Here is a 16,979-nt window from a genome sequence, read left to right on the forward strand (position 1 = left end):
AGAGGGAGGGAGTAGGCCTCAACCTCAGAGAACTCCCGGGATGTGTATAGCAAGGAGTTCGGAGAAAACATGAACAAAACAGACTATTATGAACAAAGAACTTCATGCACTTAACACAAAGACTTCTGTAGAAATGTGGCAGCCTCATCTCTTTTGCTCATTCTACACATGTAGCTCTGCTACCCTCATGCTACACCCAGCCTCAGCATCTCTGATCCCTGTGCTCAGGAGGGCAAGTTCCCAAATGCATTTAAAGGAGAGAAAGAGTGATTGAGGAGAGCCAGGACTCAGTCTTTCTTCTCACTCATCTTGGTCAGGATACATCCTCATTTTAACCAAATGGCTCCTTTGGGTCTTGTCTCCTAGGCTCCTCATGTTTAAATGTGCCTATTCATCACGGAGTCAAAATTCTTCTCTCTCTCTCACCTCAACCAGTGTTGGGGGCACCTCAGGAGGCCAATAAAGTGGGACTTGCCTGACCGGTCCTGGGAAGGTTCCAAGGCTGGTTTGGGTGAGGGGGAACGTGGGACCCAGCCCAGCCTGGGGTTGATGGGTTCTGCTTCCAGTTCCTCTCCCGGCTCTGATTTCCTGGCCCTTGCCAGCAATTCCGAGACTTCTTGGGGAGTGGCGACCTACTAGAAAGGGTCAGGCAGCTGGAGGTGGGGTTAGGGTTGGGCTAAGGGCTAAGAATCAGGACTTGCCCTCTTCTCCAGGTTCGTAACCCTTCCTTCATTATTCTCACCTGTGGGGCAGTGAAAACGCTGAAAATGGGGACAGAGCAGAGGAGAATGAAATGAGAGCTTGGGGATGGAGTAGAAGAAAGACCTCAAAGATGCCAGCAAGTAGAAATGAGAAGAAGAAAAGAAAGGGCTCAGGGGGAGAAGGTGGAAGAGGGCAGTGAGGGCAGGAACGGGCACCCGTTCCAGCCCCACTGGATATGGCTACGCTTTTGTGCCAAGTTTTGCTGAGAAAGGAAAAGCTACCGTCCTACTTATCAGGGGTGGAACTGAGTTTTGTGAGAGGTGAAGCTTATACAATTTTGGAAGCCCCGCTTAAGAAAAACAATATAAAATTATTAATATGAAATTAATTATAGAAGTAAACATTTATTTAGAATAATAAATCACAAATTATAAAAACTTAAACATCTAACAAGTACTATAAATATCATAATATCTAGAAGAGTAGCATAGATTTGTATGAATCTGCTGCTTGAAACAACTTTCAAGTAATTCACTCTTACCTTTTTTGGCTGCTTATTCTTTGTCTTCCTAAATGACAATGATTTTAAAATATTACTTTTTATAGAGAAAATAGAAAAATAACTCAGTCTTTCTTCTGGCATGGATTGATCAACACATTTATTTTTGTGATAGATTAGAATGTTTCTTTCATTGCACAGTTTATTGTTGGTAAAATCGTATCAATTTTTATGATGTCGAATTTGGGAACATTTGCGCTAAATTTCTTATGTAAGTTGTAGGATTTCAAGACATTGTTCAGTAATTAGTCTTAAATGTTCTTTCCCTTGATGGCACTCATTAACCAGATTGTCACAAGTCCTCATTTTAGTGCACTCTCCATCAATGTCAATGTTTTATGTCGAATCAAGAATTTAATATTTTCTTAATGTGTTCATATGATTTTCTTCTCTGAGTTAATTAGATTATCAAACAATCCAAGTGCCTGTTTATTATATTTAAAACTTGTCTATTCTTTTTGCTGAATTACCCGTTTTGGTATAATCTTAAAATTTTTGTTACAATTTGCTTCTCGGTTTCAAAACAATTTCTACTGATTTCATGATTCGTTTTCATCACTTTTGTTTCATAAACCCATTAATTTTTTAAACTGAAATCATAATTGACATAACATTATATTATTTCAACATAATGATTTGATATTTGTATATATCACAAAATGATTACCAACCCCAATAAATCTAGTTAACATCCATCACCATATGTAGTTATAATTTTTTTCCTTGTGGTGAGAACTTTTAAGATCTCTCTTAGTAACTTTCAAATATACAATACAATATCATTAACTACAATCACCTTGCTGTATATTACATCCTCAGGACTTATGTTGTAAATGAAAGTTTGTACTTTTTGATCACCTTCACCTATTTTGCCTCCTCTCCCAGCCCCCCCACAATCACCAGTTTGTTCTCTATATGTGAGTTCATTTTGTTTATTTTTTAGATTCCACATATGAGATCATAGTATTTGTCTATCTCTGTCTGATTTATTTTATTTAGCATAATGACCTTGAGGTCCATCCATGTTGGGCTACAGAGAAGAGGGGGTCATGACACCAAGGGAAAGGAAGGGTGCCAGGGACAGAAAAGCCCTTCCTTTACTCCCAAGTCCCGAGGGTTGTGCTCCCCCTCTTCAGGCCTGCCCCTGTATAGTAGCTACTCTGGCCTCTTCTCTCTCTGATCCCACCTTCAACACTTTGTGCTCTCTCACCTCCAATCTCGTCCTTTTGAGGATCCCAAAGGAGATAAGGCTGGGAAGTCTGGAAAAGGAATGAAAAGATCCCTGGAGTGAGTCCTTTTTAAAGCAGGTGGAGGTTACCCCATCTTCCTTCCTCCATTCCCCTGGGGCTTGTAAACAGCTCTCAGTGCCCCTAGCTCTGCAGCCAGTCCTCCTTCAGCCCGGAGTATGCCACAGGGCACACTGATTGGCTTTGAAACACAAAAGTCAAGCTGGAGTAAGCTTCAGAAAGTTCACCTATGAAGGTTTGGAGAGAGGTTTAGGAGTGGGAAAGCACCACTTCTTTTTGGCATAAGAGTTTAGCCAATCAACACTGGAGTGAAAAATGTCCTTGGTCAGGTGGGAAAGCTTTGGTAAGAGTTGGGGCCAGTCGGCTGTGGGGTTCAGTTCAATTTTCTCTCTGCAGACTGGGAAGTTATAAGGGCTAAACCAAATTGGGAAAAATCATAAAACTCCTAAAAGCTCCTTGAGAACAGTACATACAAACTGGGAAGCATTATGGACATGGTTCCATGGTGTAGCAGTGGGCACGGCTGCTTTACATGCAGAGAGTCCTGGGTTTGTGCCCCAGTGCAGCCACAGTCCATGGTCTACGGCCATGCCACCCTGAACAAGCAGAGATGTCTGATTTGGGAAGCTAAGCAGGGTAGAATCTCGTTAGTACTTAGATAGGAGACCACCTAGGAAGACTAGATGCTGTAGGTGTAAATAATAATAATAAATAAACAAATAAAAACAAACTGGGAAGCATTAAATTGTAGGCTCCCTAAAGAGGCTATTAAACTCTACCATTCTGAGATAGAGGTCTGAGGCCCACGTTTTAAGTGACTGTTCCTAAAACTACATACACATCCTCATGGCTGGAAGTTCTTTCTTTGGGTCTACCCAGACTCTCCTGTTTTGAAACTTGTTTCTTCTGATCCTGCTTGCTTCCCTGCAGACTAAACCCTCATCAGAGTTTGGCTTGGCACCTCACTCGGGCAACGGTAACCATAGTAACTTAAGTGGGGTGTCTAGGGAAAACCGGGACCCTGGGCCTGGCTCTTCAAAGGGCTGCAGCAGTTAAACGCCCCTGCCTTCGCCCCCTCTAGTCCCTTCAGGGTTCCGGTCTTGACCCAAGAGTTCAGCCAAAGCCAAAGCCGAAGCCGGGAGAGGGGCGCACCAGAGAGGACCAGTCTTTCAGAGACCCGGCTCCCGCTCCAGCGTCTGCCCGAGTGGTCAGAACAGGGGGTTCGGGTTCCTGTGGCCACCAGCAAGCCGCCTCCGACAGCCCCAGCAGAGGGCAGAGGCGGGGCAGAGGGTGGGGCCTAGGCCGCGGAACACGGGCTCTCGGTTGCTATGGCAACACGTCAACACCCAGCGCCTCCCTGGCGGTGCGGGCGGCGGAGGCAGTGGAGGCGCGGCTGAGATGGTGAGGTCCCGGGTGGTGGAGGAGGACCTTAGGTGGCGTCTCAAGGGGTCCTGAATGAGGTCGGATTTCTGAGCCAGGAAAGTGGGGAGCTGGGAGAGGGCAGAAGTTCGGTCAGGGTCTGGATGTCAGGAAGGCCCAGGAGTGGGGCAGACACCCCACTAGAAGACGCAGGGGAAGTCCTAAGGAACTTCCTCCTCCAAAAGAAGAATTAAGGGCGAGGTCGATAGGGATTGAAAGCATGGAGTGGTGCTGAGCCTGGAAGTTGGGGAGAAAGGGATGTCTCAGCCTTTTCCCCTTCTATCAGGCTGGGGCCAACATGGGCTGGGGACTGTAGGATGTGATGGGGAAAAAACCACTGGTGAGGAGGCCAGATACCAGGTTATAGATACTTGTTCTGCCACGAACTAGCAGAGTGACAACAAATAAATCACATAATATTCTTGAGCCTCAGTTTTCTTTTCTGTTGTTGGGGCTTGGGTCACTCTGTACTTACTCAGCAAACATTTGTAAATGATTCAATGAAGAGGGTACCAGGTTTGATAGTCCCTGGAGAGGGATTGGGACTGATCTGTCCAGCTTGGGGTCCCTGAGATTGCAAGCGTCAGGAGGGCTGGGAGGCATAGTACAGGGGACCTATGGACCCCAGTGAGGAGTGTGTTGGTTCCTGAGGGATAATGGAGAGGGGCAGAGGATAGATGTTGGAGCCTTGGGTTATTGGAAATAACCTTAGAATTTCTGGGAGCACACCAGAAGGCAAAGGTGGCACCTTGGGTGCACTGGTGGACATACTTATTGCCCAGAGGTGACACTGCTTTTCTGGGCCTCAATGGTTCAAATGCAGTCTCCCCAAGTAGAGATTTCAGAAGAGCTTTGTTAATTATAAACAAGTCTCCAGAAAAGAGCTGTTTTCCTCTTCTGAAGACTCCCTGTGGTGTTGCAATGGAGTCCCTTTCATTTAGGCACTTATTATGCATATTGTTCCAAGCTCTCCTCAGTGCCTTTCAGGTTCAGTGGTATACATCTGTCTGTGAGGGCCTAGCATCACACCTGGCATCTAAGGGCATACAGTAAGTGTTAGTTCTTTTTTTCTCCATTTTTAAAACTTTCATATTTCTAAGCCAAATTAATCAGTGAGTTGCACCTGGACTAGACTTGTGGGCTTCTCTGCACCCAGATCAGGGATTCCCTGTCCAAGGGCCACTCAGGGCAGAGGTTTGGCCTGCTGACTGAGCACTTCTGAAATCTCATGGACAGGACTGGGCATAAAGGCACCTTTGAGAAGCAGCGGGTCAAGTTAGTGATCTCTGCTCTTCTGGAAGACCAGGTGTGTGCAAGTGAGTGTGTGTACATGTGTGAGTGTGTGTGTGTGTGTGTCTGTGTATTGTATGGTGCTACTTACTAGCTTTTTAGAGTGTTTGGGGGAGTGGGGAGAGTTGGTGGTTGGGGGAGATTCACAATTATGCAGACCTCTAGGACTCTTAAAAACAAGGAATAACTATATCCTCAGGAAGGAGGGATGGACTTCAGTACTGACTAAGATGTCTTCAGATGGCATCCCACAGAAGGCCATCCTGGTTCCATGTGAGGAAAGAGGTGAACTGAGTGGATTACTTAGTGAAAGACAAGGCACCTGCTGCCTTGGCATCCCCACCTCAGTAACCAAAGCCTACAGTAAAAGGAAGCAGAATCAGGTCAAGAGCTTGAAGCCTGAATTTGCTAGCTTGCAGGGAACCTGTATGCAAAAGAGGAACTAGATCCAGGGTGGAGAGAACATCCAGAAAAGGACATGCCTTCATCTTTATTCAGTTAACAGATGTTACAGTTCCATCTGAACATCCTGGGTCCCGGGACAGAAAATGCTGCAGTTTTTAAAGGACTGGACTCTCCTGTGTTCAGAGTTGGGGCTTCAGGCCCACTGCTAGGTTTTGTTTTCAAATAGAAATAGTTTTTTGTTGTTGTTGTTGTTGTTAATAAAGAGTTACCTACTCATTGCAGAAAATTATTTAATATAAGGAACATCTTAAGATGATACCACTCACCTGAAATTAAACATTTTTGTCAACATTCTTTTAGTAACATATTCTGGGAGTGTACCCTCATACAAACATTTTTATAGGGATACTTACATTTTTTAAAATAATCTGGTTTTGTTAAAACAATATGTTATGTTATCCTATGTCAGTGACTAAGTCAAAATCATCATCGGATTGACCAGCTAATCTAACTGTACTGGAGTTTCTCCCAGAACTCTGAGCAGTAGCCAAATTTTTGTGCTCCTGGGGTGGGCACAAAACGGGAAAGGGAGTTGGCTATGTCTCCAAGATGAAAATATTAAAGCAGGGCTGGCATCTTTATCTGTCCCTAATCATCATCTTCTCTAATCCCTCTTGCCTTCTCAGTTATTAATACTAGATTTTTTTTTGTTTTTTGTTTTTTTTTAATCAGGCTCTCTTCTTTTTCTTCAAGAGCTGCCTGCCCCCCATGCCCCACCCACCAAGGACTAGACAGGCTTCCTTCTAGACACTGTTCAGCTTCTTGGGGATGTTCATTTGGTCAGGCAAGAGATAAAACCAACTCTTAACCTCTTGACAGAACCTCTCTGCTACTGCCTTTGGCCCAGAGGGATCTAACTTTTCATTTCTGCTTGGTTCTTAATTTTTTTCCTAGCATTTTTACACATTGACCTCTCTAATCCTTCTTGTTAGTCTTGGCAAGATGGTTATTCTAACCCTGGTGGATGGCTGGTGGCTTCAAAGTCAGCATTCCCCATTGAGGTTTTCTCAGCCACCCAACCCCAGAGCTTAGTGCTTTTCTCTGCCCTGCCCAGTGTGGCTACTTTTCTGTGGTCATCTGTTTTCCTTCCTTTGTTCTGACTTCAAGGTGCAGGCAGTCGAGTATCTCTTGGATAATTTCCTCCTGACCTGGGTACCAAGGGTGTAGGAAAGAAGTGGTCTGGTGTCAGCCTTGAGGAACCCACAGTCTGATGGACACCTGAGCACATGGGGAAATCCTGCAGGAACCCTTGAAAAGAAACGGGAAAGCAAATGCAAAACAATAATAATGCTTTCCATCTGTACTCCAGCCCTTTCACATACATTATTTTCCACAGTGCAGGCTATACGTGATACAGAAAATGTGGAGTGGTGGAGTGATCTGGACTCGGGCAGGCGTATTCCAGAAAGGCTTCCATCTAATCTGGTCTGTAGCTCTTAAGAAGTTGTCTTGCTTGGTTTCATTCATTAATTCACCATCAAATGCCTACTGAGCTCCTATAATGTGTCAAGACCTCATCTTTTTCCTTAGTTATGTACAGAGCTCATACCACCCCTCATGATCCAGTTCCTTCCACCTTCTCCAGTTATTCCCGGTGCTTACCCTCAGTCCCACCTATCGCAGTTTCTATTCATTTCCTCTTCTATTTTTGGTGTAAAGGGGAGCAGTTGCTAACCACTCACCATGAGTCTGTTATTAGGCATTCTTGGGGCTGCTATGTTTGCCTTTTAATAAATCCGAGCTTTTCTGCTTTGCTCTATTGGGTCTGACTGAGGCTGTGAAGGGTGGTTCCCTCCATAAGCCTGTTGCTGGCTGTGCCAGGCAGTGAGGGACAGGGCACACAGTAGTCAGTGGTCCTTGTATGGAACAGAGCCAGCTGGAGAATAATTGCTCAATTTAGTGTGAAACCTAATACAGGTGGAACAGGTGCTGCTCATGGCAGATGACAGAGAGCTTTCGAAACACACTGTCCAGTGTTTAGTGACTTGGCATTCACAGTGCATTTCTCTGTCTATCCTGTCCCCTTGACAGCTGCTGATTTCCAGGCTTGGGAGACCCAATGTATGTAGCCCATTCCCCCAGGACATCCCGGCTTAGAGAACTGTAGGAGTTGTGGGCTCCTGCAAAGTGAGAATTGTATTAAGCCTGAGGCTGTCCTGTAGTCTTCACAGAAATCGTCTTCTGGAGGCAGACTTCTCCTCTGGGGACTGAGCTGAAGCTGGATGAGCTTTGAGAATGAGGTTGTGTTAATCAGTGTTCCTGGTTATAAGCAGCAGAGTCAGAACTCAGTTCTGAGAGCTGAAAGCTCATGGACTTTACACCATGGCTGGGAAACTAGGCTTGGCAAATGGGAACAAAGGGAGGAGTTGCAGCCAGAACAAAGGCCAAAATCACAACCCAGCACTGGTCTGTTGAGGACCTTAATGCTGGCAGCTTTGGCTATGGAGTGCTGCTACTGGTGTCCTTATCACTGGGTATGGCTGTGACTGCTGAATTTGCCAGAAAGAATTTCCTCGTTCTTCTTGCATCGCTAGTTTCCTGTTCCTTGTCAGGCTTGGGCGATCTGATTGGTTTGCTCAGGCTTGGAGGGCAAATATCTGGTGTCTTTAGCTTTGATGGTCAGAAATGAGCCTTATCTTCCTCAACTCATTAGATGGAACTCTCCAAACATAGAAAGGCACTGGATGGTTAAAACTGATTGGTGCACACTACAGGGGTCCCAGGAGTGAAAGCCATATGGTGGATGCTATGCACTGGTTTGTCTGATTGTAGCTGGCAATTAGTCATGATTATTAGGCACCAACCCTGTGCCAAGCTTTTCTATCTTTAATGTCCTGTGGTCCCCACTGTAACCTTGTAAGATTGTGGAGATGTGAAGGAGGTCAAATAGTACTGCCATTTATGAAGGGGGCTTGGAACTTAGGCTAGGAAGACTGGAGGTAAAGAAAACATTATACACTTCTGGGTAGATAAGTCCAAGTCACCTCACAAGAATGTCCTTGTGGGAAATTGGGACTGGGCCAACAATGAGGTCATCCTCCCTCCTCATTTCTTTCTTCCATTCTTCCATATGGCATGATGACTTGGCCTTCTTCAACTCAGAGACTACAGAAATGCTCCTCGCTGAGCTAGTGTGCCTGGTGCCTACCCAGAGAACCCTCTGCTTCTGTGGAGGTGTCCCTTACATTTCAGGTTTACTCAGGTGCTTTCCCTCAGTGCTTTTCGGCATGTACTCCGACCCACTGTGGCATGGGCGGGCGAAGTGTTTACCTTGCTAAGGGTGCAGATGGCACTCAGCACTCATGGCTCAATCTTTCTGCTTCTTGCAGCCGTTAAGCACAACTGGCGTCCTGAGCTCCTCTTCTACCACTTCCAACAGGTCGAGAAATAGGACTCGCTATCGGACCAAAGCTGTAAGCTCTGAGGTAGACGAGAGCCTCTTCGGAGGTATCAAGGTAACCCTCACCTAGTCCCTACAGGTAGCTGTCACCTGGAGGCAGTGACCTGGACTAGTGTTGCTTAGGACAAAGCTAGCATGGAACACATCACCCCCTCTCCCAGATAACTCTGTGACGAAGACAGAGGGGAATTCTGAAAACCAGCTGTAGAGCTCTGATATTTAGTGGGGCCCATGTAAACAGGACACCTGGCTTCCTCTACCCACACAAGCCTCACGTCTATACAGCATTGAAAATCTGTTGTAATGCCAGAGGAGAGGCTTGGCTGCAGAGAGCTTGATAGTTACTCAGTGAACACTCCATGATGAAAACATTCGAGGGCCACTGGACTAAACTTGCAGACTCAGAGCGACATATTTACTCCTCTGTCCAAGAACAACATCAAACACAAAGTCATCTTCCTTTCCTAGGTGCTCAACTAATACAACTTCTTAGCTATGGGAAATGGGCAGGTCTTTATTTGCAAATGTCCTGACTAAGAGGTCGACAACTCCTTTAGTCTAAGAAGGAGAGCTGGAGAGTTACTTGGAATAATCTTAGTACATGTTGAGTTAAGTAGGTGAAAGGGAAGAGAGGCAAGGCTAGAAAGAGAATGAGACATGGAGAGAAGGGCAGTGAGAGAGAGATTAAGAAAGAAAAGAGAAAGGGAAGAAACATACCCGTGGAGGCACGGATACTGGTGTGAATACCACGGGCAGTGGGTGGGTTGGGGAGAGAAGATGTGATATCTATTCCTGCTCCCCACTGTCCTCATTGTGAGTCAAAGGGACTTTCCAGAGAGTTCAAGACAGGCATCTTTCTGTATTTAGAAGACCCCCACCCCCCCGCCCGCCACTCTGCGGCAGTTTTACTATTGACAGGGGAAAGAATGAAAGGAATGTCACTTTTAGTCAAAGCAAAGATAGACTGGGAAATGGCTGATTCTCCAGGAATAGCAAAAGGAGCAGTTAGAAAAATGCCTGCTCCTGGTCCTTTTTCTTTGGCCTTACTGCTGGGTGAGAGTCCAGGAACTCTCTCAACCAACAGTAGGGGGCAGAAGGAGCCTGTGGCATGACTGACTTGTGCCTACTTGGAAGCAGAGATGGGCACCAGGTGGCAGCAGCACTCTGGGACCTCTGCAAAGTGAAGTTCTCAGGACAAGAGGGACCTCCACTCAGGATCACAGTTACTGCTTTAATGACAAGTGAAATTCTCTTGTGTTCAAAAATTTTCTGAAATGTTTTATTTTCTTTTTATCTAACTCATGGTCAGAAAATTTTGAAAAAAAAAAGATATACATAATTCATATTCTTGCTGAATTCTAACTTCCTGACTTTCTCACCATATTAGATTTAAGGGCAGGTCTCTACCAGGCTGTTTAGCCATTTCTAACTCCCTCCAAATGGGCTTTTGGGGGCGGGGATCAAAGTAAATCAATCATTACAAAAGATGAAAAGATGTGAATATCAGATTGGATGAGTCTGCAACAAATTATATTGCTTCAGGCCAACAGTGTGGTCCAAGAGAGAATTATTCCTTCTTCCATAAGTCATAGAGGGAAGAGAATGTAGGGACCTACAATTTTCATTCCTGTTAGGAATGGACACACACTAGCAACCCCCACTTCCCATCTGTCCAGGGGTATCTGCACAAGTTATATAGAGGCCTTGTTCTCAGAAGAGCTGGTCATTACAGGATACATCTGGCTAAGTTCAAGTGCAGAGCACCACACTGCTTTTGCAGTGCCATGGCTAATCTGGGTGATCCTGCAGCCTGGGTCTCAGCCAGCCTCCCCTGCCATTGCATGGGGTTGAAGCCCCAGGAGAGGGGAATTCTATACTTGAAGTTAGGACTGACCAGCAGGAAGTGGGGTGGCCAGCTTCTAAGCTGTCCTTGCTGAACCCATAGCCCCTGGCCCAGATCGACAGCCCCATCGTGCTGCTCCGAGATAAGCATGCCATTCAGAAAACTTTCGCTACTCTGGGCTGGGACCACAAGCCAGAGACCATTCAGCTTATCACCCGAGACATGGTTCGGCAACTCATGTGAGTATCCAGGGCTCACACCCTGCCCTCTTGTCTCAGCCTGAACTTCCGCTGAGGGCCTGTGCAGGAAGATGTAGAAACTCACTTGGTTTCACTGTCAGTCAAGTCCCTACTTTTTTCCTACTCATTTCCCTTGTTTGTTTCATGTTCTCCTTCCTTTTTCTTCATCTTGGCACCTCTGTTTCTCCCCGTCTTGTATCTATTATTTCCATTACCCTTGGTTTCCAGCTCCTTTCTCTTCCCTCTCTTCTGGCTGCTGTGGGACCTAAGGAGCTGGTAGAGGGGAGATGCTTAGTTGGCCCTCCCCGAGCCCCTATTACTACCTTGGTAAAGGGACTGGCCCACATGAGTAACTTCCTTTTGACTGCATCAAGAATCTGAAGCAAAGGGAAACTGACCAGATGCCTAATTAGCCCCCTGTCTTCCCAGACTCCAAAGCCAGAAGAGGAAATTCTTACAGGCTCTCATGTTCTTTTGGGATTAGCTCAACATGCCTTCCCCACCAGAGCTGCCCCCTTGCTTGGTCCCTTTTGTGGAGTTTAGGTCTCATTCAGCAATATGAAATGAGCCCAAACTGTTACTTGTTGATTTAGCCCTTGTGCTAGTGCTTTATTCTCTGAAACTATTCTTCCTACTCTGGCCCCACCCGCTAAAAAAGCTTAAATTTCTAGAAAACGCTGCCTGTATCATGAGCTGGGGAGGCACAGCTAGGACACAGCCTCAGGAGCACCATCTTGTCAGTCCTGGCATCAAATAGCCAGACATGGTCAGCAACCCTGTGGCCACTAGTGGGGCCAGAGAAGTGGTTCCTTCTTGGAAGGGTCTAGTGCTGAGAACACATTGGAGATGAAGTTGCTGGTTCCTTGTCAGGGCTGCTGAAAGCCCATGAGATGCTGTCTCAGATTCGGATCATTCTTGGGTATTCCAGATTCCAGGCTGTTTTGGGTCATGCTACTCAGTGAACCATGAGATCTTGGCTAAGCCCTAAATCCACTCACTCGTTTGCTCTACCTCCTGGTCCTCCCCCCACACTAGTTTTATTAGATGAGTTTTCACTTCCTGCCTCAGACGTCTGCGTCTCATTGTCATGTGCCTGTTAAATGGCCTCACCCAGAAGCAGCTTTATTCCCACCCCCTGCTTCTCCCGCCTCCATCTTTAATGTGTGTCATTTGTTTGTAATCATTATAATTACCTATTGGTTTGTTGAATAGTTGAGTGGCTAGAAAGGAGAGGTCTATAGACATGTCTCCAACTGTTGTTGATCAGACATTTTAATTAATATTTAGGGTTCAAAGCTTCTCTTTGGGCTGGATGGGCAGGGTGTTTAGGTTTCTGACTAGCATCCATTTCAACCTGTCTGGCGTCCCCTTGCCCTTTTTATGTCATCTTTGAGGAATAATCTATTTTTAAAGCTTAATTTGACAGCTTTGAGTTCTCATTCTGTGCCCAGCACTGGGCCAAAGACTAGGCCACCATGTGGTTAAGACAGATACCACGTCCTGAAGGAATTTGTAATCCAGCAAGGAAACAGGCCATGCCCAGCTGGCTGTAACACGGACAGTGAGAGCAGAACATGGTGGGCTCAGAGCAGGAGGTGGTCAGTTGGGCCTGGTGGCGGGGATTGGCATTTGTGTATGCCGAGAGGAAGGCCATGAATGGCTCTACAGAGAAGGAAACATGTAAGCTGGGCCTTTTAGAAAAAGTTCTTAAAATGTCCCTTTATAGTCTGTGATGCTGCTTCACCCTCCCCTGGACATCTTCTCCCCATTAGACCCACAATGCAGTTGGCAATCTTTCCTACACTAGCCATGTTCATGCTGGACGGTTGGCAATGATAAGGGGAGCGAGGAGAGCAGAGATGCCTGTGGAAGTGAGAGCTTTCCCTTACTTCCTTTCCCTAACTTTGTTCACTTCTTGTGTCAGCGTTCCCACCAAGGATCCGTCCGGGAAATCCCTTATCATGAGCCCCGAGGAGTTTGAGCGGATCAAATGGGCATCTCGTGTGCTGACCAGAGAAGAACTCGAGGCCAGGGAGAAGGCCTTCAGAAAGGAGAAGGAAGCCATTGTGGTAGCTAAGCCCCCAAGCCCTGGTCTCAACAGGTGGGGGGCAGAAGAGAGATGTTCTGGGAAGAGGCCAGCTTCTCACAAGACTTAGAGCTCTAGTTAGGGGACCCTGGAACAAGGCTTGGATGGAGACATGCTATAGAATGAAGACCAGTTGTGGAAGTAACTGGGAGCAAGGGGAGGGGTGAGGATGAAGCCAGGCTGAGAAACTTCTGGGTTCTGATAACATGATGGAGTGAAGCAAAAATCATATCGGGTCACCTGTGGTAGCCAGGCTAGTGCCCAGGACACAGCACAGGGAACAATCACACACTGATTTAGATTGGTCTCCTGTAGGATGCAGTGACCACACGCAAGAAGATCATGAAACAGAAGGAAATGGTTTGGAGGAACAACAAGAAGCTCAATGACCTAGAGGAAGTGGCCAAGGAGAGAGCCCAGAACCTTCTGCAGAGAGCCAACAAGCTGCGGATGGAGCAGGAGGAGGAGCTCAAGGACATGAGCAAGGTGGGGGCTCTGCATTTCTTCCCTCCTCTTATTCACACTCTGGACAACATGGGCTCCAGCTGGAGGTGGGTCAAGTGGGGGTGGGGCAAGTGAGGGATTGGCTGGGGGCAGGGGAAGGGAGGTGGGGGAGAGCTGCATCTGTCGCGTGGTTGCTGTGAGTAGAGGGAGGACCAGCTTTGCTTAGTGCTAGCTGTGTGACCTTCAGCAAGTCACTTGCCCTCCCTGAGCCTCACTTTCTTTATTTGTAAAGTGAGGGTGGTAAAACTACTTGGCAGAATTATTGGCAGGATTAAATAAGCTAAAATATGGGAGAGGCTTTGCAAACTGTGGATTGATAAATAAATAAATGGGAGCTATTACTTTTATTTTTATTCCACTAGTTCACTTCTGGCCACAGAGGGTGGTACAGGCAATAGGGTTCTTTCTGAAGTGCTTTAGCTGAGAGCATAAAGACCAGAGGCTCATTTGAATTCTATTTTGTTCCTCATTTGCATGTGGTTCACTTCCCAACCAAATGAAAAATGCTGACTCCCCAACCCCTTCATCTACGATTTCTGTCTCTCAGGTAAATCTTCTGGACTTATACCTCCTTTTATTTTCCAAAGCTTTTACTTCATGGTTCTTATTGATGGCGCTTGGTTATCACCCACTTCTGTGTCATATTGGGCTCTTCTGGCTTAAAAGATCTAGTGTCTTGGCCTCTGCAAAAGTGTTTTAGTTTCCCTGAGAAGTGGAACAGGGATCTTAACTGGGGTCTGTGGGTCCCTAAGGGGAACCACAAGCCTCTGAAATTTCACGGAGATTTTGTGTGTCCATATGTAAGTGAGTTTTATGGAGAGGAAGGCCCATAGCTTTTATCATATTCCTAAAGAGTGACCCATGACCCCCTAACACTAAGACTCAGTACCCTGAAAAATGCTACTCTGGGCCTCTACTTGCACAGACTAGCACTTGGCAGGAGCTGGTAAGTGCTAGGTTCTTATTAAGGGGAAGGAAAAATATAAGAATGTTCTTGCTTTTCTGGGCTTGTGAGCAGCTATGTGCATTTCCAACACACTGGTACTACTCTGCTCCCATTTCTCCCCCCTCCAGCTTCCAGACCTCCATGGTGCATCCCTCCCTAATCTCACCCCCAGACCTTGTGCCACAATTTCATCTTCACTCCCCAGATCATCCTCAATGCCAAGTGCCATGCCATTCGGGATGCCCAAATCCTGGAGAAGCAGTTGATCCAAAAAGAACTGGATGCAGAAGAGAAGCGGTTGGATCAGATGATGGAGGTAGAAAGGCAGAAATCCATTCAAAGGCAGGAGGAACTGGACAGGAAGAGGAGGGAGGAAAGAATTCGGTAAAGAGGTGGTTTTCACATCCCCTTTCTGTCATTTTCATGTATCTTTAGGTCTATGTAGTCTTTCACTGAGGGATGAGATGAGAAATGACCATTATCATCATCTGTTATTATCTCAAAACCTTTATGAAGTGATTCATAGAACCACAGAACTTCCTAAAGCTTATTTCCAAGATCATAACAGGTGCTTCACAATCTGGCCTCAATTCAGCCTCATTTCTCACCATTTCTTGCCAACTACTCTATGCTTCCCTCCATTCCCCAACATGCTAAGTGTTGTCACAAGTTCATGACTTTTTGTTGTTCACGCTGCTTTGAATACCTTTCTCTTTCCTTTCCTTTGGAAAACACTGTTTCTTCCTTTAGTATGTAATTTTGCTGTCACCTCCCTTGAGAAACCCCCCAAACTTCCCTAGGCAGGGTTGGTGGCTCTGTCTTCTGTGTCTCATCACTGCGTTTATACCTACACACCACTTCTTGCATTGTGGCTCTCTGACCCTCACTAGACTGTGTGCTCTCAGAAGGCAGGGTCCCTGTTTCATTACTTTCTTTAGCTCCTGGGCCTAGCAGAGTGTTTGGTCCCGTAGTAAGTTCTTAACACATTAGAATGAATAATTTAGTTTTCTTTGTTTTGCAGAAAAGTACAAGACCCAGAGCATGTAAGTTATAGAGTAATAGTGTCCTATATTTAGAACACTAACCATATAATACAAGAATTACCTCTATAAAATAGTATTAGTACCACATTGAATGGCAGTTCTCTCTCTCCATCTGTAATCAGTTCTCTTGTACCATTCATCTCTGGAAATCTAGTAGACTATAGCAGGCTGCCAATAAAAGTTTAATGCCTAAAAATGGCTCTTCATCTTCTGTGTAAACATCTCCAGTTGAGGAAAAACCTTTGACTCATTAGGCAGCTCTAATGATTTGAGTTGGTCCTTGGACTGAGTTCCAACTTGCTTCCATGTAACTCTTACTCATTACTCCTGTTTATTTCATCTGGAGTCATGAAGCCATTCAGGTGCTCTATCTGAACATGAATGTATTCTTTCTCCTAGATTCTGAACCTAATCTGTGTCTTTCATTTTCCTAGCCTTTATTTATATATCCCAGGGTCTAGGTGCTTCCTAGTTTATTTATATCCCAAAACACATAGAGAGCCATGGGCAACACTGATTGTAGAATCTGGTTCCTCAGACTCAGCCTTGTCTACAAGCAGCTGACAATATCAAAATGTGAGATAAGATGTAAGAAAGACAGTTAGAAAATTAGGCATGGAAAGTTGCAGGGGGTGACAAGGTACATGGGGTGATAGCAGAGGCATTGGAAGAAGGATAAGTCGTGGGCTTTTGAACTCTCAAAGCTCTGTGAAGCCAGCATGGGAAGCTCGTTCCCTGTGATTACTCTGGGAAGGCTTGCGGGGTGGTAGGATTTCAAAAGTTCTTTACACACTAAAAGGGAGAAGAAGAAGGTGCATTATAATGTGGGGTGTACTCTTGGGAAACATATGAACAAAGGGAATATCAAGAAGGGTGAGACCTGGAACCAGGAGCTCGGAAGAGAGAGGTCTGACCCCTTGCAACACTCTGGGGGAAATACTTTGGTCTGGGTTCAGGAAGCATAGCAATGTTCAGGGCACTTCTCAAGTTGTTCCTGTCACACTTCCTATCGTGGGAGTTATTTGGGTGGAGGTTGGAACACAGAGACATGGACCCTCAATTTCTAAGACACTGTGGCCTTGTTCTCTCCAGAGGAAGACGGCACATTGTGCAGCAGATGGAAAAGAACCAGGAGGAGCGATCATTGCTTGCAGAGCAGCGGGAGCAGGAGAAGGAGCATCTGCTGGAGTACATGGAGCAGCTCCAAGAGGAGGATCTCAGGGTAACAGGGCTGTA

The 16,979-nt window shown here is 45.9% G+C and overlaps 1 protein-coding gene across 11 annotated transcripts in view; it reads left to right on the forward strand.

Moving 5' to 3' along the window:
* CFAP45 (cilia and flagella associated protein 45) overlaps positions 1-16,979 on the forward strand; it is a 35,276-nt gene that overhangs the window by 7,539 nt on the left and 10,758 nt on the right. Inside the window, exons 1-7 of one of the 11 annotated variants that reach the window (XM_039839998.1) lie at positions 3,843-3,909; positions 9,012-9,137; positions 11,028-11,164; positions 13,089-13,233; positions 13,566-13,736; positions 14,906-15,084; positions 16,836-16,965. In XM_039839998.1, coding sequence (XP_039695932.1) covers positions 3,907-3,909; positions 9,012-9,137; positions 11,028-11,164; positions 13,089-13,233; positions 13,566-13,736; positions 14,906-15,084; positions 16,836-16,965 — 891 coding nt within the window. In that variant the 5' untranslated portion in view covers positions 3,843-3,906. Of the gene's footprint in view, positions 1-3,842; positions 3,910-4,950; positions 5,234-6,366; positions 7,108-7,148; positions 8,885-9,011; positions 9,138-11,027; positions 11,165-13,088; positions 13,234-13,565; positions 13,737-14,905; positions 15,085-16,835; positions 16,966-16,979 lie in introns of those variants that run through there. The other 10 variants (XM_039839999.1, XM_039839996.1, XM_039839997.1 and 7 more) reach the window with 10 other exon arrangements.

The sequence above is a fragment of the Pteropus medius genome, unplaced genomic scaffold (genome assembly GCF_902729225.1).
Source record: "Pteropus medius unplaced genomic scaffold, Ma_sr-lr_union100, whole genome shotgun sequence".
Classification (NCBI taxonomy): Eukaryota; Metazoa; Chordata; class Mammalia; order Chiroptera; family Pteropodidae; genus Pteropus; species Pteropus medius.